General features: G+C 44.0%; 1 protein-coding gene across 1 annotated transcript; it reads right to left on the bottom strand.

The window, feature by feature from the left end:
- Positions 1 to 436: 436 nt before the first annotated feature.
- Positions 437 to 18,667, bottom strand: UPK1B (uroplakin 1B). Its single transcript, XM_088461441.1, has 8 exons — positions 18,560 to 18,667; positions 6,615 to 6,696; positions 5,525 to 5,725; positions 5,081 to 5,155; positions 4,602 to 4,724; positions 3,860 to 4,039; positions 2,065 to 2,148; positions 437 to 1,918 (listed from the first exon to the last, which is right to left on the bottom strand). Exons 2-8 carry the CDS (start codon positions 6,675 to 6,677, stop codon positions 1,868 to 1,870), a joined length of 777 nt encoding a protein of 258 aa, XP_088317567.1. The 5' UTR covers positions 6,678 to 6,696; positions 18,560 to 18,667; the 3' UTR covers positions 437 to 1,867.
- Between the last annotated feature and the right edge of the window lie 9,162 nt (positions 18,668 to 27,829).

Raw genomic sequence — 27,829 nt, 5'->3', positions numbered from 1 at the left:
GTACCACAACTAAAATAAATACTACCACCGCCATTAGGCCGTGCTTGAACCATCGTCCAGTCTCATCGCTGGGGAGAGCAGAATATAGATTCTGTACACAGGGCAGGAAAAGCAGACATTCAGAACGTCGACACGAACATTAGGTCGACTAGCAATAGCTCAACATTCACAAATGTTGACATCAATAAAACTTTGCCTTGTTCATAATGTCAAAAATTTAACATGTCAACACCAGAATGTCGACGTGCAGTTTCTCTTTGCCGACATTATGGTATGAACATGTCGACATTTGTGAAAGTCGACATACTGAGGGTATCCCATAGACAGTACATATACACAACACACAGAGGCTGTGTTTTCTTGTTGTATAAAATTAAACCCCAGTAATAAACATGTCCCTCCTTTCCTCCAGCCAATGTATCAGGACGGTGACTCGTTTCATTCAGGATACAGTTTTATTGATTTCTAAACAAGGCTTGCAGAGAAATTGTTCCCAGCCAATCTATAAACAGACGTAGTAATACATTTACATACAAAGATTTATTAAAAGTGTTACATTAAATGCACAGGATATGCACACACATCATTTATCGACACAAGAGGTCTCGCGTTGTTGGGCAGGGCTGGTAGTGGGACCCAGAGTCTCTATAAATAAGTATTTCAAGTTTGCCAAAGGAGAAGCTCCTTTACCGGCCAGACCGGCTCCTCCAGTTCAAAGAATGCGGATTGAGAAACTGATCATTAAATAGGGGTTTCGGGGGGGGGGGTTTGATGTCTGTGGACAATGACTGTCCTGGGAGATCAGATCATCGATACATAAATGCCTATATTGACAGGTGTCGGAGGGATTTAAGGAGGAGCTCAGACCTATAGTGTCGCCCAACATAAAGTGTGACCACTATTTTTAGAACACAGTCTACTGGTTCCCTCGTAATTAATCACTTTATTATGAATAAGAATTGGGCGCTAGTTCTTGGTAAACTGAAATACTTATTAATATTGGTTAGACCCCTCTACTGTGCGCAGATGATAGATGAACATATCCAGGCTGAAGGGGAGGGCCGGTATGTATTCATATTTACACAAAGCAGTTGTGTTACACTGAGGGTATTGTTTATAAGAGGACATGCACTATAGTTTTTATAGTGGTTTCATTCTCATATATGTTTAAAAGGAGATGAGGGGACCTAACCACAAAATCCTTATATTGTGGCTGAGGCTTCTCTTCAATAACCGTAGAGTGAGGATTACATGCAGCACCTCAGCTTTAGGCAACAGGAAGTCTCTAGGTGCTGACAAAGGTAGGAGTACAAAGGGAACATTCCTTCACACAGGACGAGAGAGAATCTGAAAAGAGAGACTACATAACGTAGTGATATTCCAATGACAGGTGTGTGGGTGCAATAGGACAACAGATAAATACTTGTACTTGTCCATAGGCCAATTATTGATCAACTTCAATACACAATTTAAAAAAAAAAAAAACACAAATAAAAATACAATTTAAAGATACGTGACAACTTTATATATATATATTTTTTAAAACGCTTCAGAAAAAAATACAGGGGTGGAAATTATCAATTAGCCTTCAGTTGTAAGATCCACATTGCAAGACTGATCGCTTCTGGGCATCACATATATACAAACACAAAAAAATTTGTTCAAACACAATCAGACTTGTAAAATTGTTGTGCGGTGCGGTTTAACCCTCCTTCCCCCCAAAAAATACAAGTCCATTGGCCAAAAAGTCAGAAGATGTGGCCCAGGTTTCAGAAAAGGGGATCTATAACGACTGTCTTCCATTTTGGCCACGTGAATGTGGATCTCTCATAAAACATCCGAGAGTGTAGGTGAGCAGTCTTTCGCCTTAATATTCAATTCGAACCCAGAAGAACATGGTACCAAGCAGCACCCAAAACTGAAAAATAAAAAATAAAAAGTTAACCGTTTTATTTCTAATTACAGGTAGGGCAAAATCCTCCCCAAAAATAAAGATAAAATTACAAAATCATAAAGCATCTTTTTAGCAGAATGGCCATAAAGACTGATGAATAATATACTCACTGTCCAACACAGGATTGCAAACCCGAACCAGGCTACCCCCCAGGCGTGACGATTCAATGGGCCGGCAATTTGGTCATAGCATCCCTGGAAAAAGCAGATCCCAAATGCATAGTTAAGTGCCCGTTACATAAATATAAGAGACTATACACCCTCAGATTTCTTCTCTGAATTTCCCAAACATTCTGCAGAAACATATTCACACCTCTATATTACTGCTAGCTCCATTTTGACTTAATAATTTTGAGCCAATCAACAATATTACATAAGCATTTTGACCTTTCAGGGCAGAGATTTGTTGGGCACGAACTGCGCAGGACAGTTATATGATGGCTTTAGTGTGATATCACCAATAGATAATTCACATCGGATCGCTTTGGGGTTATATTTTTCTCACACTTAAAACTATTGATCAATTTGTCCATCTACACGGAATCATCCATCGCCTCATATTTGCTGTTTTACAAAAAATAAAAAAATAAATAAAATATATATATATCTGGAATTGAGAGCAAGAAAGAAGGGGCGCCACAATCAGATACCATCGGGGCGTGGTTTGGCGTTGCTTTCCATTACTGGTCGAATAGCCGACGGAGTCCCCGGAGACGTTCGGGTGATATTCAGGCTTCTTCATTTTTATTACTTGCGATGGTATCTGACCGCTGATTGTGGTACGCATATTCATTGAACGAGTTTTATGTCCGCAATAAAATCTGTTTTACAGTTTCATGCACTATGTGGCGCCCCTTCTTTCTTGCTCTCAATTCCAGATAAACCAATACCCGCTTGGATCCGGGTTTTAACGTGGGGAAGACGCCGGCCTGTGTGGTACCTGTGGCCTGTGCTATATCTGGCGTCTGTGACACAGATTTACTTTGTTCCAAAAATCCATTTATTTATTGGATTCTAAAAAACTTTTCACAGTATTATATGTGTTTATGCATTGATTGATTTGCGCACTGAATTTACTGTATTTGTGTAATAAATATATATATATATATATATATATGTATAATTTTCTAAAAAATAAATGATAAAAAAAAAAAATTATACACACGACCAGTTTGCGCATTTATCCGACAGCATAGTTTATATTTTGAGCGCGGTGGATTCCCAATTTTTCATTTATTTATTTTTTTCCCACAATTTACTTTCAAATCTGGTTTTCCACAAATAAATAAAAAAATAAAAATTATGAGTATGGACATAAACTCACCCTACATTAGACAAGTGGTATTTAAAAAAAAAAAAAATTATATATATAATAAACCCTGCAGATTACTGTATATTCTTATATCGGACTTCTCAAGTGTTCTGTGGTGGAGGAGCGAAAAGCACCCAGATAATGATATCACCTTACACAAGTAGTTATAGTATTCCATTATATTAGGAGTTCAATATCTGCACTCCAACAAACATAGGAGAATAGGGAGAGGCAAAGGAAGTAACGATACGCCGGTAATATGCAATATCCAGTAGGCATGTGATTTGCAGCAGGAACGTTCCTGGTCATCTGGACTCACTTTCTCATGCTGTGGGAGAAATATATGAAACCTTGGAGAGATATAAAGTGGAGAAGGTTCCCATAACAACCAATCAGCTCCTAGCTGTCATTTATCTAGCACAGTCCATGAAATAACCGACACAGGTTGCTATTGGATGTAACATAGTGAATAAACCGTTTCTGTCTGTCTATTGCATATTACTGTAGTGCTAATATATATTATACATACACATACTACTGTAAGAATAGATACGCCGATAGCTTTATCACTGAATACTCAGACGCGCTCCTTACACTGGTCTGCAGGTACTCAGAGATCCCCAGCCTGCACCCCAGCAGGTCTTCTGGTTGTCCGAGAGCGTTCATCACACAGCACTGCTGGGGCCAGGGGAATGCGGAGTCACTGTTGGAGTCCCGAAAGGCGGATGTGTAGTCCTGCCAGTCCACCGGACCGTTTACACCGCAGCATTTTTTCTGGAAGACACACAAAAAGGGTTTATACAATTATGGCAGGTCCACAGTGTTACCTGCATTAATCTCATTTACACTGTATTACCAGCTTTCACCAAAAAAAAATTCTCACATTTACCCTTCATATTGGTGCCAAATAAATACCCAAGGATGACAATGATAACAATACTCTCCTAGGACTTTGCTTGCAGAGGTCCCCATGTAGTACAGTGCCATTGTTTATCTTCTCTTCCCAGAATTAAAATTTATCTCAGCACAGATTTCTTTTTTCAGTATAACTGAGGTGCAATAATCCCCACAGATTACAATATCTTGAGGGTGACATCACTGGGAGGGTTCAGAAATGTCTCAAAATATGGCAGCAGGCAAACCCCCAACAGTTGCTCAGTCTTGTTTATACGTTCCCCAGGGCTAGGGACAATCGGTACAGATTTGCAGTTCGTATTCCTTAAAGATAGAAACTCTATAGAATGATGTACATGGCAAAACCAGTTAACAAACCCTACATTAAGCAAAAAATGATGCAGGCGTATAAAGTCACGTAATTGGGAGAGGTGTCACGTACCATCAGCATCAGGTTGTTCCAGGTGAGTGTCACTCCTTCACTCTTCAACTTTTGATCAGTGTTGCTGAAGCTGGTCATCCGGTAAAGCTCCAACATTTGTTTCAGAAATAGGTTAGGGACAAACTATATATAAAAAAAAAAAATTAATTAAAAAATAATAATAATTACAACACAAATAATGTTATATAGGGGTATAAAGCAAAAAGGAAAATCCTACAGTTACGCAAAATTAAAAAAAAAGGAAACAAACCGCACAGTATTAAACAAAGTAGATTATTAGTTTTAAGTGGGAATAAGTTATGTTAATCAATTTTTCCATCTACATTGGATCATCCATACAGGCATGATCCGTAGACACGGAATGGCTTATTTTTACGGCTGAGAGGCCATTTAGAGAATTAATTCATCCAGGGCAGACTGGATGAGGGTGTCGCTCGCTGGAAAACCGTACATCCCAGCTTCCGGCATCGAGTACTTACAAAGTCTCTTTGTGTTGCTGCAACGATAGCAGATGCCACTTCAAAGCAGTAGACGATAAACATCAATATTAAATACTAAAACAAGAAGAAGAAAAAAATTAAAATGATACGATATACAATATGTTATGTTTCAGGGGTATTGCGGTTAAATGAATCAATAGTTGCTTTTTTCCTGCTCTTTATACTTTGCATTCCATCAACAAGAGTGGAAGCTGGCATGTAACTTATTCAGCAAATAGACAAAATGACAATTAGAACACAATGAAACAGCGCCTCCTACTGGCATACATGTGTATATGACTGTTGGTACTACGGAAGTAACCAGGGGTGTAACAAACCATTATGCGCTGTAACACAGTCTGGTAATACAAGAGATCCCAGGTGACAGACATGAAGTTATACAACACATAGCACATTTTATATTAATACACCTCAGATACTTACAACTATAAGTATCCTTCTGTTTGATTTCATGATGCCGGCGATACCAAAGAGAGACAATAAGAAGAAAGAGAAGCCGGTGAAAATACCAATCCAGGCCGCAGCAAAGATGTCATCGTTGAACGTGGCTTCGAGGAGCGGGTATAGGCGGTTTTGGTCCGACACAAAGAATATGCACTCGGCCGTCAGGGCAAGACCGGCCAGCTGGAGAGACGGAGAGGGACAGCGAGATCACTATCAGACCAACACAACACTTCTATAAGATAAATATTATGGCTAGATCACCTCCTATGGTTCCTGTAAGTTATAGAATCATTGGATCCAGCCAAACCAGTCTGTGCCTCGTAGCACGCGATCGTGCACAAACCGCAATTGGAGCCATGGCCAGATTATAGTGGGACTACAGTCCCAGGCCTCAACGCAAAAGTAGGCCCATCGCCATGACGATGAAGAGCAGCCCAGCCGACCACACATCACAACAAGTATTGAATGCAATGGCCACACCCACTCCACACTCCCAATAGGCCCTTGATCATTTTCAGTGTCAGGCCCATGTTGCCCTTAATTTGGCCCTGGTAAGAGCTTCTACAAGGCGGCTTCACTAAAGAGTATGGCCTAACATTCAGAGTCAGTGTCCAACTTCCATGTTTCAGTCTATCGCCACCATTGCGTTCCCATCACCACCAGCTCTTAGGCCAAGAACTGGATCCAGCAGGCTCCTGATTGGCTGGCTCTGGCCCTTGTCATGCACCGTTGACCTTTCCAATGCAGTTTAATGTTTCCACATGGCCCCAGCCCTTCATCCTATATACAGAGAACAGCAAGGGTGACAAGGGAGGTTACCCCTACCTGACCGCCTCACGAGAGGTAGAGCGGCTACTTATTTAGGGTAGGGTGGGATCAATGAAGGTGGAAGAAGTTATTGTCCAGGCTCCTCTACAATCTCACACTACCTCAGAGACATTAGTGCCTCTACCTCAGATAGACGACATTGTCTGTCCACCAGGACTGGGTGCTCCAGGGGAAACCAACAGTATTAGGACCCAATGATATGTAAAATATGTATATTCTGCATTCTTATATATCAGCTTACCCCAATTATCACATTTCCGAATATGAGAGTACCCTGGAAGAAGCGAACGCACCGATCCGCCATTTTCTCAATGGCGGATAGTCTGTAAAGGGGAAATAAAGACACTTTGTTAGGCACAGAAGAATATCTCTAGGAGGAGTGTGACCTGGACCTGGGTTATAAGAGCAGCACTAGAGTCCTGACCCTCAATACAACAGACCATTAAATGATGAGGACAGACCCAGGATGGAAGAACTGAATTACTTAGACCACTGGATTTTCCATACACATTATTACCAGTCCTGAAACAGACATGGTTTGCAGGGAAATATTGCAATAGGGATCATTGATTATTATGGTGAAGTATAAAACAACGTTCATAGCGAAAAGGCAACAGACTAGAAAGTAGCGATCAAGGACTATTTTGTGGAAATTATCACATACATGCAGGTCCATAAAATAATGGGAAGAGCAGGGGTCGTTGAATATCCATGAGGACATCAAAGGCCATTCTATTTACTATGAGACTGTGCGCATGTCTCCATAGCAGACTGGAGGGGGGGGGGGGGGGTGTCTGCGTACTACGCTCTGGAGAGAGATAATGAGACATTGGAGATAAAGTACCAACCAATCAGCTCCAAACTGGCACTTTACAGGCTTTGTTTGAAAAAAATGACAGGAGCCGATTGGTTAGTACTTTCTCTCCGTCCACTTTCTCTCCAAGGCTAATTCAAAAAGCTCACTGCATCCAAAACTAATTTCTCATTATCTCTTTCACAGCGTTCACCGTGTTCTGCGCTCGCTCTAACAGTCTTTGTCGCCACACTCCACCAGCCGCTCTAATCCAGAGAGTTTGGAGTCTGTTCAGCAAGCAAAATTGTACTTAAATCATGCAAAAATAAACGGTACTGCACAAAGTACGTACGAGATAACAGAAGAAGATAACACAAATATAGTCTTTGTCAATACTCCGCTCCTACAATATCACACTGTAGAAAGCCATAGCTTTATATAACGCCATCTCAGAGAGGGCGTCATATGAAGAATTTTTTTTTATTTCAGCCGAAAACGGCAGGGACAGAGGGATCTTGTCCAGTCAGTCGGCTGAAACTCCAGCCACTCTGTGCTTTTACTAATTACACTGGCAGGGTAATTACATAGTTTTGTAAAAAATAAATAAATATATAATATATATATATATATATTAGTCTGAATATATTCCGTACAATATCGGCGCTGTTGCTAAATGGAGCCCTTTGAAAGTAGCTTAGAGCGGGTTTTGTCACCTTCCCAATCTGGTTTTCCCAGTGGAGGGACACACACCCGCTCAACTCGTTTCAAACTGGTAAAACAACCAGGAACAATAGCCCTAGCCCGGTAAGTAGGCAGAGAATTTTTTGCTTTGGGAGAAACTATCCAATAAAAAAAAAAAAAATGCATCGTGAGATAAACTCCAGGTGGGAAAAGGATACAGAAAGGGATTATAATATACACAATTAGTTCATTCTTCCATCCTTATGCATAAAGTGCACAATCTAGAATATAGCCCTCATACAATGTTTATATACATAGGAATACAGCAAATTCCCCAACAGAGAACAGTCTAAACCACCCGATTCATGGATAATTTACAATATGAAGCTTAAAATAACATAAAAAAAACAATCAAATCCTTTTCGCGGAAAGGTTGTTTCCCGCCATGGGTTGCATTAAAAACCATCATTTATGCCCCTAAATAAAACATCTAAAAAAAATTAAAATAAATAAATGTAACCTATGAATTTAACAGAAATGATTCTCTTGACGTAAGCTGGGTGCACACTTACCAGATATATCTGCAGATGACTGTTGCTCATACACACTGAACCACCATCATCTTCCTTCTGTCTGTGGTGGCCAGGGGTCGCACTGTGCCCCCCCCCCCCCCACTCCTCGCAGCCTCTGCTGCAAGTGTATGGTGGTCGTCTGACCACTCGTACACACAGCGCGATGCCCCAACATATCTCCAGATATATTAAGACATCGGCTGTGCAGCACAGCCGGCGCGATAGGCCTGTGAACAAAGTTGTCCACAGACATCTCGCTGGTACACACTGGCCGACGCACACAAGATATATTGGCCGATCAATTGAACGGCCAATATATCTGCCACTGTGTACCCATCCTTATATGAGAACACCGATATGAGGAACATTGTATGCCAGAAATTGTAAGGCACAGACAAATGTGGGTCATTCCATGTCAAGTGGACCAAGGGTCCCCACCTGCCCATCGCTGATAAAATGTTACATGAAGGTTGGCGATGGCATACTGCACATGTCAGACTGACTTTGGGAACATTTTAGCTCACAATATGCAATAGTAGCAAAACTATGGCCCTCAAAGTGGGGGGGTTGGGATCAACGGTCACCGACTCCGCAGTGCACAATCCGCAGGCGGGGACGATCTTCAACATTGGCCCACCTTGACATAGAGTGACCCAAACTGCAGTAATCCAGAAATCCATCAAAAACATGGGGGGCACATTTATTAACCGGCAAGAGGCAGAAGTTTTTAATACTGTCACCGAGTTACTGCCCCGGTAAGAGTTACAGGCCTGTGCCAATTTAACAAAATGTCATAGCAAGAGTCTTCATTCTAGCACCCTGCAGAGTTCCGCTTTCCTGACTGGGGTGTCGCTCTCTGCTCTGGTGCTTCTAGCACACACACTGCTTAATCTCAGCAGTTTGTTGTATCAGCTGAGTGTGCTAGAAGCACCAGAGCAGGGAGCGGCACTCCAGGTAGGAAAAAGGAATTGCATGGGTGGTGACAGGTTCAGGGTGCTGGAATGAAGACTATAGCGGTACTTTCATCACTGAAATGCCTGTTCTGGCACCATCTCCGGAAGCTCTGCGCCAAGATCGCCATGGAAGTCAAGTACCGCTCAGAAACGCATTATCACATCAAAGGGCAAAGCCCTAACACTGCAAAACCAACAATATTCATTAAAATTAAACGTTTCCATATTTCCTAGGTATTTAGTACTATTTGAATTGATTGTTTTGTTTTAAAAGGGAAGTAAAGCACTTCTCCGCCAAAGCGCAACCAGAAGGTGTCAAATGCGGCCGATGAAAATAACAGAACGAGACCCAAACTCCACTCGCGCTGAGCTGGTACGGATTTTTTTTGCAAAGTGAAAATGGCTGCAAGCTGTAAAATGTATGCCAACCACCCAGTTATCTCTTTTACCTAATCTAAAGCTGCATACACACGTAAAGATTTTCTGTCCAACCATCCAACTAGATGATTGGTTGGAATGAAAACCTGGTAAGGAATGAAAGTAAATGACAATCAGCAATTTGCTCCCAAACGCCGGAAAATGGACAAAAACCTGTTTGTTAAATGTTTGATCTAAACAATTTAATCAAACTTGTCTGACGTCATTTTCATCTGTTTTCTGGCATTTAAGAGCAAATTGCTGATCATCAGTTACTCCCATACGTTACCAGATTTTCATTCCAACCAATCAACTAGTTGGATAGAAAATCTTTACGTGTGTACCCAGCCTTGAGGTGCCCATCCACTTGCCGATAATAATGAGCGATTGCACGATTACGACATCATAATCATGCAATCGCTCAGGTATCGACTGCAAATCGGGTATTTAAATGTCTAAAACGAGCAGCAAGGTGTGCGTCCGCTGGTCTTTTCCGACATCCATCACCGCCCGAACATGACGGTCAACCTGACGACCGTCGTCAGGTTGCCCATGTTCGAGGATGATGTGCATACACTGAATGTTCTGTGTATGCACTTCACCCTGCGGGAGATGACGGCGCGATTACGATGTAGTAATCGTACCGTCGTCCCCGCATCTACAAGTGGATGGGCAGCATTACTCTACCAAACACACTGACATCTGCAGTTATACTGTGGTGTCTCCACAAATGATGCACTTTGCTCTGTAAACCCAGAAAGTCTCAGCAGAAACCTAGGAGCACCAGTGGCACCCGACATTAACAAAGTGGCAATTTTGCACCAATTCTTAGCCATTTCTTATAAATTAGACCCATCGATGATAAAATATACACTTAAAAGTTTTTGACCATGGAGCAGCAGAAGCAAGAACAAGAGGAATTCACAGTGGTACCCGTTGCTTTTCTACAAAGCTTATTGGGGATCAAGGGTCCCCCCAAACCTACCAGACCCTCTTTAATCTGTCATCTCCTGGCCTGCTCACAGAAACAATACAATCCCTTCATCTTCTGCTCACTGTACTATCCTAGGTCTCACCCTACTTACCTGACAATACGGGTGACACCCAAATGTATCTATACCATCTGGATCTCCCAGCATTTGTGTGGGCCCATGTTATTATAGGTCTTTGTGCCATTTTAACCGGACGTCTTCTCATCTGCTCAAACTCAATCTTTCAGAACCTGAGCTATGGAGACTCCCACCAGTCAACAGAAGCTCGATAAACTTGGTGATACACCCAACCTCTAATGCTCTGTGTCTAGGCTTCATCTGTGACTCAGAACTGTCTTTTGCTCCCCACGTCCAATCTGTATCTAAAATCCTGTTACATGCATGTAAGAAACATGTACGGGTACACATAGCTCACAGTAGACACAGCTAAATATTACCACAGCTGGTGGCAAAATGGGTGCAAATGACGAAAAATAAATTAAGTCACGGGGTGCATTAAGCCAAGTTATCCTCAGTGTGTAGAGATATGTAGTGGCTGTAAAAACAGGCATGCTGACAAACATAATAATATGCCTATTACTAAAGGTCTGTACAAGCCGCGTCTGCGTCATTCCTGTACGCTGCATTTGCTCACCCACTGCCTCACCAGTAGCAGGGAGGCTCAGGTGCCAGATGCAAGTCTGAATTGGCACATAGGCTTGCAATCTCTTTGTGGGCATGCTGTGCATAGTGCGAGTTTGTGCAATTTAAGCCATACAAACAGGAATACATTGAGCTCAGCAACAGGCCCTTAATCTCCGGCTTTGGTAAATGTAATGTCCTCCTTACGGGTCATTCCCCATAGCAGATTTTTTACTTTGAAATCGATTGTAAATGCGGCATATAAACTGATTTTTCGTGCAAACCGTTCTTCTGTACACTGACAGCTCACCTGGTCGGACAAGCTTATAAACTTCCCAAACCGACTTATGACTCAAGCTCATATGCCCATTGGGAACGGTCTGGATCATTATACAATATATGGCAATCTGTAGGACAGAGAAGCTGGAATCGGTACGAGTTAGAATCCAGACAGCGGCTGCCCGACATGGGTGAAAATCCTGGTCGTCCCTAAAGGTAAGTATAGCCTAACCTAATTCCCTCCCCTAACCCTCCCTAGGGGTGCCTAAAGCTAACCTTCCCCCCAGGGCCTAACCCTAATCCCCCCTCTAAGTGAATAAACCTAACCCTCCCTTCCCCGCCGCCTAAACCTAAGTCCCCCCCCAGGGGTGCCTAACCCTAACCCTCCCTCCACCTAGCCTAAACCTTACCTCCCAGGGGGTGCCCACTAAGTCCCACTCGGGAGCCCTAAACCTAACCGCGGCTGTCCGAGCCCGGCATCCCTTCGATCGAGATGACAGGCGTCGGTCTCCCGGTGGCGGTAAAATGACAGGCGTCTAGATTTAGATGCCTGTCATTTAACCCTTGTCGAGATAAAGCAGTTGGGAAGCTGGCTGTCGGGATTAGGTCCGCCGGCTTCCCATTCTGGAACTTGGTAAATCTGACAGCAACGCATGTCCGATAGAAACCTGTGGTGGTTACGGCTGCTGGCGGAAATGAAGGAACTGTATAAAACATTCAGGAGATACTAAACATTTGCCGGTGTTTTCAAGGAATAAGCCGTAAATATTTAATGAAAAATGGGCCCCTTGGTCCCATACCCAGAAAAGTAACAATGAACGTTAGGACACCTCAAGTTATCTCTTTAAGCCCAAAAACCTCCCACATTTATAATTTCAGTATATAATATAGATGCACCGATGTCTGGAACAGCCCTGCGATGCCTCTCTTTCAGTCATTATTGAGCAGTCTAATCACCATTTGAATAATAATAATAAATATATATATATTATTTTTTTTTTCAGCCCAGATAAGTCGGAGATATTGGTTTGTCAACCATTATTGGGGTTCTTTGAATGAAGCCAAGATTAAACCTTGGAACGGTAAGTTCGGTTGTAATCTGACAACTAGAGGTGTCCTGACATTGATGGTCACTATTCAGTCACCAAAATCATCTTATGGGTTCTGAGCCTTTAGATGAACAATCCTAAATAAAAGGACAATAATTATTATAACAAAGTGGATGTAATAAATGTAAGGAGATGAGGTTACACTATATCCTCCAAGCCCTGTGTATAAGTGCCCTGTACTGGATCAAAATATACAGTACCTGGTGGCCCATTAAAGCGTCAGTTGAAAAAAATGTTTACGCCACATGCGTGGGGCTCAGCACACAGCACAGAGATAGTGACCCATCTGACGGGAACAAGCCTGAAGGCACAGGCGTGACAGAGGACACATAGGGTGTGACTACAGAATTAAAACTTGCTTCAGTTCCTCATAAGGTTTACCCAGTCCATAACCTGGACCTAAACTTCCTGTTCATTACCACCGGAGGCAATATCATCGCCAAAAGGATCATTACCAGTCATGCTAGTGATCTTCAGATGCTACAAACCGTAGCACCGCTGGGAGAGAGCCCACTGCCCCAGCCTAGCACCCAATGGCCTGATCTTGGCCAATCTGGCCAATTGTGCAGCATACACAGCATTAAATATGGAGTTATCCTATGGGGGTAAAGCACAGCTTGCACTCCTATCTATGCTATATTAACAATATCGGGGATGTTGAACCTTGGAAATGTTGTACAACATGTTTGCACTTACTAAAGTTATTTTCTTTATGACACTTATGCCGTATCATAAATTATCCGGGCAAAGACTATTTGTACGCCCTCGAATCAAAAAAAAAAAAGAATAAAAAAAAAAAAAAAAAAGGGGATTGATATCAAAACAGGCTCGCCAATAATAAATAACGCCAAGGGGGGTGTCCAATTAGATGCAATAACCCATTTTCTCCCGTTAACCTGTGGTACAGTTTTCGTGAGATAACTTTTCTCCCTATCATATTACATGATTTTCATGAAAACCAGAGCATTATTCTCTACAGAATTTTTTCCAAATTTCCTTTTCGGGTGGGGGGGGGGGGGGGGTTGGGGGGATATGGGAACAAAACAAAAACAAAACAAATAAAAAAAAAAACTCACTCTTCTCCATAGTAAAATGCTGCCTTTTCGAGTAAAAGCTATCCAATTACAAGCGAATGAGACTTTTTTGGGCGTATGCCGGTTTTATTGGCGATTGCTTTTCACCACCTCTGAGTAGGTGACAAGTTGTGCAAAACCCGTATTTTTGGCTAAAAATTTCAGGATTTGGTGCAGAACCACTGGGACACTTTACTTGATGACTAAGTAGGCAAAAATTATTTTTTAATTAGCTTAATTTTGCCAATAATGATGTTTCAATTCTTGGGTGAAAAAGTGCAAAGTGCTGGAAAATGGGTTAATTGATGTGGGCCGGGTGTATGGAGGTGCCGTATGATTGGGACAGGTGTATTTAAGATTGTAGATGGGTGTTAAAAGGTGTATCTGAAGGTTGTTTTTTTTTTTTAAAGGGGCTTAAAATGGCCCAAAAATATACTTATATCCATTATTATGCACCCCCAAATTAAGTAGAATATTAATTTTGCAAGAAAACACAGAGTGAATATACTAACGTGGAATAATCGTTTTCAGGGAAAATGATGCAATGCTGGGAGCAGTGTAGGCAAACAATGGAAACACGTTGGTCAAACTGGTGCAAAGACTACACCCCAGTAGCCCTTAAATAGTGCGATAAGTTTCCAATGGCACGATAGGTCTGTATTCGAGAGATCTTGTCGGAAGCTCGCTTGCAATTGGATACCGCAAAAACTACGAAGCCGAAAGCATTTTTGTCGCGATAACTGCGAAAATTAAATTAATCACGAGGATAGCAGAAATATTGCATTGAATTGGATACCCGCCTAAGACTCAGCTGATAATCTTGAACAGACAAAACACAGATTTGACAAAAAGTCAAAGGGGTCGATTTACTAAAGTGGTGGTTTTACCCATAGCAACCAATTAGATCTATAATTTCCTAGGATACAATAGAAATTACAGCTACAATCTAATGAGGTGCTATGGGCAACACCTCTACTTGTCTGTTTTAGAAGCTTTAGTAAATCTACTCCAAAATCTCACGTAGCGTACCAAATATACAGAGATCCCTTCCGGGACCTGCAGAAGGATGTGACCTCTGTTCCCGGCCCAATCAGTGACCAGATGCTGAATAACATTTATATTTACTGGTCTCGTGTAAATGTATCCTTAAGGGCTTTACATCGCTATACATACTGAATCATGTGTATATTACGGTTATATCAGATGGGGGTAATTTGGCTTTGGAAATACATTTTATCAACCTGACGGGTGCCAGTCGGAGTGTGGACCACAAGCCATCTGTAGTTTGGTGTATGGTCACCCCTAGAAATGACTGGGCCAAACGGTAATACTCTGATGGCTCCCTGCATGTACCAGGCAGTGGCACAGTAGCTGTATCCCACAGACTGCCAATATCTGGGGCCCCGATAATATAAACCAGGTCACTAAAATCTGCTCCATTTTAATACATTACAACATTTAATATGGTTCATTCTGGTCTGACACCTACTATCTGGAATGCTTGGAATGTTGCTAGGTAAGGGGTTCTTCAGCGATTTGAAGCAGCACGCCCAAAATATACAATAATCACACATCGCATCCCCCCTCACCCCCTGATGAATGTAGAACTCCAGATATGGTGGGCACCCCCTCAATTAAACAACCCTGTATAACCCCCACATACAGCAAAGCAGGAGACTGTGGTAAAAATGTAGATCCAGTGATAATGTACATATAAAGGTGCTATATGAAACCTGCTCAAAGAGGGCAGAAAAATGCATTTTATGACTGGATAGGAATCAGCGTATTACAGAAAACATTTATATTCACAGGGGGTTCATTGTTAGCCCCAAAACATATACCTGGAAATATATTACTATTTATGCTTCATGCCAAGTCTGTGTATCCTGCAATCCCATCATTGCGCCTTCACTGAACATGGCCTACGTGAGAACGCACCATTATACCTCGTCAGTCGCAAGTGGACAGGTGCTAGAAATGCGTATTGCACGCACTTGAGTACGCTTGCTTCAGGGGCATGCGCAGTGCGTAAACACACAAGTGACGCCCCGCAAAAAGCGAAGAAGGAGTTTACATTCCAACGCATGCATCAACCCCACATCTACTGACGCAGTCATGTGGTGCCGAGAGGATCGGGAGTCCCGGCTTATGGACGATGGTATGCCTATCCCAACAATATTCCCTATAAACACCAGTGACTCGATAGGACGTGGACCCCAGAAATTATGGCTTTGTACCCATTACAGATAGATTAAGGCCCGTATTCAATTTGAGGCGAAAAGTCTGGATCCGCGATACTTTTTCGCCGATGACGTCATTTTCGCCGGTTTTGCTTTTACCCCATATTCAAGCGGAAAGTCAGTGCTATGTAATAGGCAAAAAAAAGTTTTGCCTATGAATGGGAGGCGGAAAAAAGTGCAGAATTGGGGTTTTAGGGTGTAATGTTGCGGGGACCCCCGTGCAGCCTTCAGACAGTTCCCCAAAGGTAAACTGTGTAAAAAAAAAAAACACTTAAGGATACCCCAAAAAATGACTTTGAAAAAGGGGGCAAAAAAAAAAAAAGTTGGGGTACAAAGTTAAAAACTAGCGATCTTGACTCTAGGGGGGGGGTCCCCAAGTATGCCCCAGGTGTTTTTTTGATTGTAGGGGCTTGCGGAAGGTGGATTTTTCACAATTTTTTCAGCTTCACTTTAGCAACTTTTAAAAATGCTGACCCCCATTTTCACGTACCCCAAATGTGCTGGGATAAGTTATTTTCTGGAAAAAAAACCTCCCGAATACTACTCTGCACCACATATACAAAAACGCTATTTAGCAGCTATTGAGCCCATTTAAAAACTCCAAATACCTTCAGCAAGCCAAATCAGGGGGTACCATAGTGAACCCCCATGTCAGAGCATCATTTGGGGGGTGTCAGGCTGATTTCCCCAAATCTGACAGTACTTTCCGCCTGCTCAAGTTTCGCCGGGTCCCATTTTCGCCTACTTTCAAATGGAATAAGGGGTAAAGCGGGCACGTGCGTGATACTTTTCTGCCTACAAAACAGGCGAAAAGTCCGGGCCGCGAAAAAGTATCGCAGCTTGGCTCAAACTGAATACGGCTCATATGGGAGAAATGCCATTGGCAAATGCCACGGCTGCTATATTACAACGCCCGTCCCTTCTGCTGGAGGAATGTGATGAATTCAGTCTGTTTTCTTTTATACCAAGAAACCAGCAGCTGCCACTCCCAACATCGGCCGATAAATAGCCATCAGCAATGCACAAAGAGCCCAAATGTCACCTGCGTGCAATGGCAGAAATGACGACTCTATTAATTAGTCACCTGGAGAAGGGAATGAGGAAAATCTATCTATCTATCTATCTCACACAAGCCATTATGTAAAATAACTGACCCAGCACTCTAAATAAGTTTAGGAAAGACATGAGTAATTGTTGTACACCAAGCGACTATAATGCATACAGAAGCATATAGTGACTTCTTTGCCGCTTGTATCAGACTGAAGTTAGAAACAATGTAACAGATTATTCACTTTGTTTCCCATCCTTGTAAACAATCTGCGCACTTGTAGTTCCTATGGCATACAGGTAGCACAGTGTGATGTAGCACCATGGGATCATAGCAGAAAATACGTATCTGTGTCCGCTAGCAGCAGAGAAGTTACCAAACACTGCTGGACACATTATTTTGTCACTTGATATGCAAGAAATAATGACTTTGCTCCTAAACCTAAGGCCCCCAGTCATCCGCGATGGATGGGGGCAATTCCCCGATCCTCAGACGCCGGGGTCAGGGCATCAGTGAAACCCAACATGTAGGATTTCCCTGATTTGCCAAAATAGGATCATGATCAGCAAATCTGGAATTTTTTAACAGAATATCACCAATCCATATGTATTAAAGCTTGATGAGAGATAAAATTCTGAAATATATATCATCAACCAATCTTTGATACATATGCCCCAATGTGTTTTATTTTATATAACAGCCTTGTGGAATGATTACAAGGGCACCTGATGTGACAACATCTGCTGATAATTAATGGCAGAGCTTTTGGAAATTATATATATATATATATATATATATATATATATATATTAATCAAACAGACCTTGAACATATATTTCTGCTAGTTAGCAATGATATGTAGTAATGCTGCTGCTGTTCGGTGTGATATATATATATATATAAACACACACATACACACATACATACATACATAAAACCCACCACACACAGAGTAGGTGCAGTAATCCGTGATCTCATTGTACTGTTGACCAGTTAGATTTGGATGGTGTCTGTCTAACTTAACTAATATATATCCCTTCTAGCCACACTGACCAGTCATGAGAGTCGGCAAGATCACCAATTAGTATATCCACTCTCATCAGGACTATTTGCCATAGGGACAGAAAATATATCACTAGCTCTCACAGATGTATTACAGCAATACTATGGATTATTAAATATCAAGTACTATACACTGCACAGAGCTTATTAGTGACTCCAGGTTGTCATGCAGCTTCTTTGCATTTTTTTTATCTTACTGTGTATTTTATGCTTTTTTTGTTCTTTTAAGAATAAAATAAAAAACCCAGAGAGCAGAAAACACAACATGGCACTGCTGGTTACTTTCTGCGCTAGTCTCATCACGTATAGCCCAGACACTGGCATTGTACAGTGGTGGAAGACTCACCTGGCCCTTCAGTTGCAAACACCTGTCTCTGCAGCTCCCCAATAATGGAGACACCTGTGCTCAGACTCCAGCATCTACTCTTTAAAGATCTCCAACTCGCAGAGCTGTGATTGGTGAGGTGCAGTCACATGACTGGTACACCTGGCTAAACCTGTTCCTGCCCTCAGGCACATGGAAGCATGTAAGTTATTTCACTATTAAATAGGAATGTCCAGTAAAAAACAAAATCACATTGCTCAAGATCCCCAGTGATTAACGGGGCTATGAGGAGGGACAGTGCTCCAACTGGAAAAAGAGCCTGGGGCAGTGAGGAGAAATATAAATATATATATATATATATATATATATTTGACATTTCATCCTTATAATTCTGTGGCTGGCTGACTTTAAGCTGCACACACACACACAACGATTTAGTAAATGACCGATTTTAGTAAACAATTTTCGTTCATTTTTTCAAGGGAAAAATTAACGAAAATCATTTACTAAAATCGTTCATTTACTAAATGTAATGAACGATTTTTTTGAACTACAAACGATTTTTGCATATTCCCTTACTGAAAATCGTTGAGTTGGTCAGTCTGACTGATCTACAAACTTCAAACGTGAATGGCAATGAACAATAATCGTTCATCGTTTTAACTCAGAAAGTGAACGATTTTTTCAACGATTAGAACGATAAATGATACCATTATCGATAATCGTTCAAAAAAATCGTTGTGTGTGTGTATGCACCTTAAGTCTCTATTTCATCTGGTTTTAATCAGCCACAGAAGCTGTGTAATTCACTTGTGTCCTGAATTAAAGGGATGATATGGCAAGCCTTAAAGCTGCACTGGGCCTTTGGCAAATTCATCATGGGACTTGTAGTTCTACAGAAGCTGGAGAGCTATGAGCAGTACGTTATAGAGCAGAGTTTCTCAAACTGTGGGCCTGATTCAGACCCGGTCGCAAGCGCTGAGCGCTCGCAACCGGGTTGGTTTGGCCACTGGGCATGTGCAATAATATTATTATTATATTTATTTATATGGCGCCACAAGTATTCCTATTCTAAGGCGCTGCGCCTTACAAAGTACATTAACAAATGACCAGTGACTTACAGTACAGTACAATACAGGACAAGGAACATGGATAATATATATTGCTACATTAGCGACCATAACACCCACATAAGCAATAAAGCAAAGCAACCAAGTGTTAGGTGCCCTAGTGGGGAATAAGAAGTAGATAAAAGTAGAGAATGGAGAAGCACAAGAGGGTAGAGGGCCCTGCTCGTAAGAGCTTACATTCTAAAGGGGAGACGGGTATCCGCTACCCGATTATACAGCGCGATTGAACGATAACGACATCGTTATCGTTCAATCGTTTGTTAATCGAGCACAAGTCAGGCAGTTTAATGTCGAAAATGACATGCGATGCGCACTCCCGCTGGTCGTTTTTGACATCTATCATCGCCCGAACATGCTGGTCAATCTGCCGATAACGACAGATTGGCCATGTTAGGGGATGAGGGAGGGTGCCTACACTGATTGATATATCGTTCAGCGTAGGCACAGCACAGACTGCGAAATGACTGCACGATGACAATGTCGTCATTGTTTCACAGTCTGCTGGTGGATACGCACCTTTGGATTTTGCTGAAGGGGGGGGGGTTGCAGAATTTTATGCAATTTTAGCTTAATAAATATGCCCCTAAATGTAATATTTGTAAAGTTTGGGATACCCTCACCTCATAAGAAATATTTATAATGTGTTATTATTGTTTGCATAGCACCAAGCGCGGTTGTAAAGTGGGCGTGTACTGCTACATCTGAGAGGTGTCATAATACTGATTTACATCCAAATGTAAACAAGCCCCAAAGCAGTGAGATTCATGTAGCCATAGGGAGCATTGTGCCTTATAATCAATGCAGGGAAATGATACCAATGATACTAATAATCCCACATATATATATATAACTGCTTCATAATTGAGGGTAAGGAGCAATCAGGGAGATTGATAGACTCTTCTGGGGGTCAGGGAGATTGCTACTCTTTCAGGGAGTCTCCCTAATAATCAGGGAGAGTAGGCAAGTACTGTATGGTATCAGCCCCTGCCCCATAGGAGCTTACAGTCTGAATTTCCTAACATACGAGCGCACAAACATGTTAATTTTGTCCAAAGCCAATTAACCGATGCTCTTCAGAGCAGCTGTCCACACATTGCAGCAATAATGAATTGCTCTGGTATTTAGGTCATGCATACCTACCCTCCCAGAAGTTGTGGGAGGCTCCCGATTTTTGGGGTAACCTCCTGCACCCTTGGAAGGGTAGTCACTTCTCCCGCCTTCTGTCCACTTCATTTCTATGGAGAATTTTCTTGCGGACCGGTGGGTCCGCGAGTAGGGGGCGTGACCTAATGACGCGATTCTATGAGAGGGGTGGGGCTTAATGACACAATCTGTCCGGGCCCGCCCCAAACACCTCCCACCTGCTTCTCCTCCCCGGGCTTCTCTCGGGGAGTAGAAGACAAATGTCGGCAAGTATTTTTTTAGGTATCACCATATGTACTATCTATAGTGAGAGAACACATTACTGCTGCCATAGGGCTCTATTTATTAACATTGTTTTCACACCATTTTCACATTATTTTAGTATCACCTAAAGTTACTAAAGCGTAAATGGAGTAAAATTTGTAAAATTCTACTCCAAGCCCTAATTATCACTTATTTTTAGTAATCAGATCGCATTTCCCATAATTGTAATAGGAAATGTTACTAAAAATAAATTGTGAAAAAATATCGGGGAAAGTCCTGTGATAATAATGCCACCTAGAGGTGGCGTTATCCAGGGTCTTCCCCGGTTACTGGACTCCTGCCCTGCTCTAACGGGGAGAGCAGAGCCCGGAGCCGGTCCCAGTGATCAGCTGTGTGGTCTAAACAGACCACACACTGATCACTGCTACACAGACCACACGCTGATACACTGCTACACACACCACACGCTGATCACTGCTACACACACCACACGCTGATCACTGCTACACACACCACACGCTGATCACTGCTACACACACCACACGCTGATCTCTGCTACACACACCACACGCTGATCACTGCTACACACACCACACGCTGATCACTGCTACACACACCACACGCTGATCACTGCTACACACACCACACGCTGATCTCTGCTACACACACCACACGCTGATCACTGCTACACACACCACACGCTGATCACTGCTACACACACCTCACGCTGATCACTGCTACACACACACCACACGCTGATCACTGCTACACACACACCACACGCTGATCACTGCTACACACACCACACGCTGATCACTGCTACACACACCACACGCTGATCTCTGCTACACACACCACACGCTGATCACTGCTACACACACCACACGCTGATCTCTGCTACACACACCACACGCTGATCTCTGCTACACACATCACACGCTGATCACTGCTACACACACCAAACGCTGATCACTGCTACACACACCTCACGCTGATCACTGCTACACACACCACACGCTGATCACTGCAACACACACACCACACGCTGATCACTGCAACACACACACCACACGCTGATCACTGCAACACACACCACACGCTGATCACTGCTACACACACCACACGCTGATCACTGCTACACACACCACACGCTGATCTCTGCTACACACACCACACGCTGATCTCTGCTACACACACCACACGCTGATCTCTGCTACACACACACCACACGCTGATCACTGCTACACACACACCACACGCTGATCACTGCTACACACACACCACACGCTGATCACTGCTACACACACACCACACGCTGATCACTGCTACACACACCACACGCTGATCTCTGCTACACACACCACACGCTGATCTCTGCTACACACACCACACGCTGATCTCTGCTACACACACTACACGCTGATCTCTGCTACACAGACCACACGGTGTGGGGAGAAGGGAGAGGTTGGCGAAACGCAGGCGTGCCAGTGCGTTGGAACGCCGTTACAGGGGCGTGCATAAATTAGCATAAATTAGCCATTGCGATGCCATACGCAGCTTGGCCTTCCACTGCGTGCGATGAGGTTAGCAATTCCTGAGTAAGACCTTGTGCAAGTGTGCGTGAGGCTGCAAAGGTACTCCATGTTACCGATGGTTTCGCAGTCTTGCTAAACAATACGGATGTGTGTAAGGTAAGGTGGGCGTCGTTATGTAGTGCTGTGGTGGCATAGCGATCGCAATGGATTAGCATACTATTGCAGTGAGACTGCGTGCGTAATCACAGCCGCGATTGCAGTTGCGATCCGTACTGAATGAGGCCCTATGTACACTGCGAGAAAGAAATGTATCAATATATAGGGGGGGGCCACGTATTATAATTCCTGCAACGGGACCATCTACTGTCTTGACACTGATTTGCCAAATTAAAGCTCAGTACATAGTATGCAATAATACGTATTAGCGCCAGAAACATATCGCCTTGCCCTAAAACCGTTTTACAATCCACCACAAATGTGCGCAAATATACAGACGGAGAGAATGATGTGGTCCCGCTACCCACATTTGTTACCCCAACATCTGCACCTTAATTTTTTTGCAACTTTCCACCCTATGGGAACATGCGAGGGTTATACATACCATTAAATCCCATCTGTTGACCCTTAAGCTGCAGTAGAACTCGTCACCCCTGTGCTGAGCCTAATTTTCCACGTTTGTGCTGGTCACATTCCAACATCAATAGTTTTTTTGTTTTTTTTATACCGTACCCACAGAAATTATTATTATTTTTTTTTCTTCCAAAAAAAAAACCCATTAACCTTTTTGGTCTTTCGAACATGTCCTATAACATTTACTCCAAATGATCGAACAAGTCGTTTTTTTTTTTAATTAGCAAGAAAGTGAACTAAGGGCCTGATTCAGACCCGGTCGCAAGCGCTGAGCGCTCGCAACCGGGTCGATGGTGGCCCACAGCGCATGCGCACGACGGAGCCGGCTCCGTCGTGCGCATGCGCGAGACCCGGCTAGCGACGGGCATCCGTCGCTCCGGGTCTCGCACCAAAGGGGGCGAGCTGTCGATGTTGAGTGACAGCTCGCCCCCTTTGGTGGGCGGGCTGGGGGTCGTGGCCGGCCAAACGGAGGCGTTCCCATGTGAACGCCTCCGTTTGGGGGCGGCCCCACTGACATCACAAGTGATGTCAGTGGGAGAGCTCCCGGCTCTGTTAGAGCCGAAAACTCTCTGGGGCTTGCGGCCACGAGACCTTACCACAAGACCACAAGACCTTGTCGCAAGCCCGATGGTCGCGATGGTCTTGACCATCGCGACCATCATCCTGGCCGCTAGCATTAGCTGTGGGTGGTCACCCACAGCTATGCGAGCGGCCAAGAGGCCGCACCAAAAAAAAAAAAAGCCCGGCCCTGATTCAGAGGGTCTGAATCAGGCCCTAAGAGCAAATGTGTGTATTGGTTTCTATAAACACCACAAATAAATACTTTGTGGCTCTTGCAACGGCATCAATTCACCTTTCAAAAGCCAAATTCTACACTTTAATAAAATCTAGTGCTCATTCTAGCACCCTGCACCTGTCATTTTACCTGCGTCGGGAGCCCGACGCCCGGCATCCCGATCGAAGGTAAGCCGGGCGCGGACAGCCACAGGGGGGAGGGTTAGGGTAGGGGCTCCTGGGGGGGCTTAGGCAGCCCCCCAGGAGGGCCAGGGTTAGGGAAGGGGGGGGTTAGGGTTAGGCACCCCTGGGGGGGAGGTTAGGGTTAGACACCCCCCCCGGGAGGTTTAGGCTGCGGGGAAGGGGGGGGGGGTCGGTTTAGACACTTAGAGGGGGGTTAGAGTTAGGCACTTGGGGGGGAGGTTAGGGTTAGGCACCCCTAAGGGGGGGTTAGGTTGGCGATACTTGCCTAATTTAGAAGTCAGGATCTTCACCCCTACCTGGCTTCCGCGGCCGGAGGTAAATCATACTGTTTCCATTTGTACGCAGCTGAAAGATGTCTTCTGAAACACTTTTTGTTAGTTTTGTTTTATACAGATATAGCATGGCAGCGATAAGACTGTATTTTACCTGTAATTCAGTTTCCCATGTATAGAATTCTCTAAAACATCAACAACGTGATCTTACAACCAGTGAAGAAAAATGCAACTTGATCCAATAGAAAAATAAATTGTGCATATTTCAAAAATAAAGTTTTCAACCCAAATAAATACTAGTATACGAGGTGTGGCTATTACATAACGAGATTGATGCTATAATTTCGATCAATTTTCTAAATTTTTTTCCCCCATTTTCATTTGTTTTTGATGAGCAAAGCCTTCCGGGACATTCATCATCTTCGACATTCTCATGAGCGTCACTAAGGGGTCTATTTACTAAGCAGTGTTAGGAGACAGAGTGAAAAGTGATAAGAAAGTGATAAGGTGCCAGCCAATCAGCTCCCAACTGTCATTTTTCAAACACAGCCTGTGAGATGACAGTTGGGAGCTGATTGGCTGGTACCTTATCACTTTCTTATCACTTTTCACTCTGTCTCCTAACACTGCTTACTAAATAGACCCCTCAATCTTTTGTGCCACTCAAATACAACCTGCCCCGTAGACCTTGGTTAGCATACGGAAAGATTCAGTGGCTGTTTTTTTTATTTTAACTAAAATTTTTTGAAATAAGCATTTTTACAATGCGCAGGGAAAACACGCAACTTCTTCCAATGCTGCGTGACGGCAGACTATCTGTGCGAGAGGGATGAAACGTGCAAAACCATTTTGGGCTAGTCCAAGGTCAATGTTCCCACACTAAGGGTCTCATTCAGACCCGCTCACAAGCGGACCGATGTTGGGCTCTGTGCGTGCGCAGCGACCGCACTGCGCGTGTGCAAGCCCCGGAGCGAGAGAGAAATTCTATCACTCCGGGGCTCACTACAAAATGGGCGGCTGTCAATGGTGATCGACAGCTCGCTCCGTTTTGTAGGCATGGCGGGGGGTAGCTTCACAAACTGAGGCGTTCCCAAACGAACGCCTGCCATTTGTGGGCGGCCCCACTGGCATCACCAGTGATGTCAGTGGGAGACCTTCCGGCTCTATTAGAGCCGGAAGCTCTCTGGGGCTTGCAGCAGACGAGACCCTACCACAAGGGTCTCGTCGCAAGCCCCAATGATCGCGATGGTCTTGACCATCGCGACCATCAACATGGCCACTTGCTAAAGCTGTGGGTGGTCAGTAGGCCGACTCTTTTTAGAGATGCTTCCGCCCTCATTCAGAGCGAGCGCTCGCATTTTGCGAGCGGCTCTGAATGAGGTCCTAAATTTTTAATTTACGCAGTATGGTTTATTTCTTATGTTTTACAAGTTCAGTCTCGTTATTTAATAACCACACCCTGTACAGATGTCTCCTCCTCATGCACTGTTGCTCATTTTGCGGCAAATAGACCCTCTCTGTGCGCCTGGTCCTAGGCGTCTTGGCCGCATCGGGCGTCTTTCTCGCTCAAAATGTGTGTCTTATTCACATGAATACAACAGCTGAGAGTGACAAAACTATTTGCGAGATTGCAGTGATCAATTGGATGTGCGACATTTGTACGTCTGTGTGTCGCTGAGTTTCTTCATCTGCGACTCTGTACTGTGGTGGGCCTGATTTAGACCCGGTCGCAAGCGCTGTGCGCTCGCAACCGGGTCGATAGTGGGCCAGTGCGCATGCGCATGACGGAGCCGGCTCCGTCATGCGCATGCGCGAGACCCGGATAGCGACGGGCACTCCATCGCTCCGGGTCTCGCACCAAAGGGTGCGTGCTGTCGATGTTGAGTGACAGCACGCCCCCTTTGGTGGGCGGGCTGGGGGAGTGGCTGCCCAAACGGAGGCGTTCCCATGTGAACGCCTCCGTTTGGGGGCGGCCCCACTGACATCACGAGTGATGTCAGTGGGAGAGATTTCGTCTCTGTGAGAGCCGAAATCTCTCTGGGGCTTGCGGCAACGAGACCCTACCACAAGGGTCTCGTCGCAAGCCCGATGGTCGCGATGGTCTTGACCATCGCTACCATCTTCCTGGCCGCTCGCTATAGCTGTGGGAAGCACGTAATGCCCGTCGCTGCTGTGATCCCGTATGCAGTGGAATATGATAATGACTTAGCCGCAGTCTTGTGCACTGAAAGGCCCACCTCCGTGTCTGACATCTGCTGTTATGTACAGCAGCGGAAACATCGGTGGCACATCAGTTGCACATCGAAGCTTTTGCTGTCTCAGAATAAGCGTCTCATTTAAGACACCGGGGTCTCTGCAGCTGCAAATGTTTTCATAGAGGCTCAACAGAGTACGCCCAGAAGACGGTCGCGACATTCCTGCGTTTTTACAGCCCCCCCTCCCCCGTTAGCTCTCGCCATTGCTGACTACCTATCATTCACTTTGCAAATACATCCACACTGCCGCTGCCATCTCAATCTCATTGCCGTGTGTGTGCAGCGTGCCTTTGGTGCGTGTGCAGTAGCCAAAAATCACTTCACTGTGTCCGACGTCGTCACTGTGTCCACTTGTGAATTAGGCCCTGTGAGTGGTGTTTCACCGCATCTGCGATGCGAATAAGATGTAAAATGTAAAGAGAACTATGGTCCGTTACTCCTCTCGGACCATCTCAGTTGCGCTGGCCATATAGCGCCATATGGCGTATAGATGTTAGGTGTATGAGAACACATCTGTATTTAGCGCTAACCCTCCCGCCCCTCAGTTAGCAGGACTGCAGGAATCCAATGTCCAGACGGGAACCTTTTCTCATCCTTCTGGTTCCTATAACGCGGCTCATTCATCTGCCCCGGAACTTTCACCTCCGACACCTCAGAGCTTATCCTGTAATGAGAGCAGCGACGGGATGGACCGTTACTTTGGGTTTAGTAGTTACCCTGTGTGATCCAAGGCACATCCTGACTGCATGCTATGAACGCTACTAATCTTTTACCGTGATATAGAAGAGTCCAGCAGAAGATCTTATGGTTGTGATGTTCCTTCATCTCTGGTTACAGATCTAATTACATTGAGGGGGAATTATGCATCCTGGATCCAGTTCCCCAAAAATTATACAGAATTGATATCTCAATATGTATGATCTAGCGAGCTACCCAAGCACTCCTATCTGAATGCTCTGTACACTGCCAAACAAGCAGACTTCCGATCTCTCATCTCTGCTCAAGCTTCTAACCACAAGTGACTTTTCAATACTTTAAATCTCTTCTCACCTCTCCCACACCCAACCCACCGGCTACTATCAGT

This window comes from Taudactylus pleione, unplaced genomic scaffold, assembly GCF_031769625.1.
Source record: "Taudactylus pleione unplaced genomic scaffold, aTauple2 ptg001050l, whole genome shotgun sequence".
Taxonomy (NCBI): Eukaryota; Metazoa; Chordata; class Amphibia; order Anura; family Myobatrachidae; genus Taudactylus; species Taudactylus pleione.
Note: the sequence above shows the minus strand (reverse complement) of the source record. Positions and strands in the feature narration are given on the sequence as shown.

What these genes read in the sequence shown, in the direction of transcription:
- UPK1B (XM_088461441.1), bottom strand. Translation starts at nt 6,677, where the DNA reads ATGGCGGATCGGTGCGTTCGCTTCTTCCAGGGTACTCTCATATTCGGA. An exon ending in TCGGAAATGTGATAATTGGG is followed by an intron (nt 5,726 to 6,614) that starts GTAAGCTGATAT and finishes CCGTCTCTCCAG; the next exon opens with CTGGCCGGTCTTGCCCTGAC. An exon ending in CTGAGTACCTGCAGACCAGT is followed by an intron (nt 2,149 to 3,859) that starts GTAAGGAGCGCG and finishes TGCTTTTTCCAG; the next exon opens with GGATGCTATGACCAAATTGC.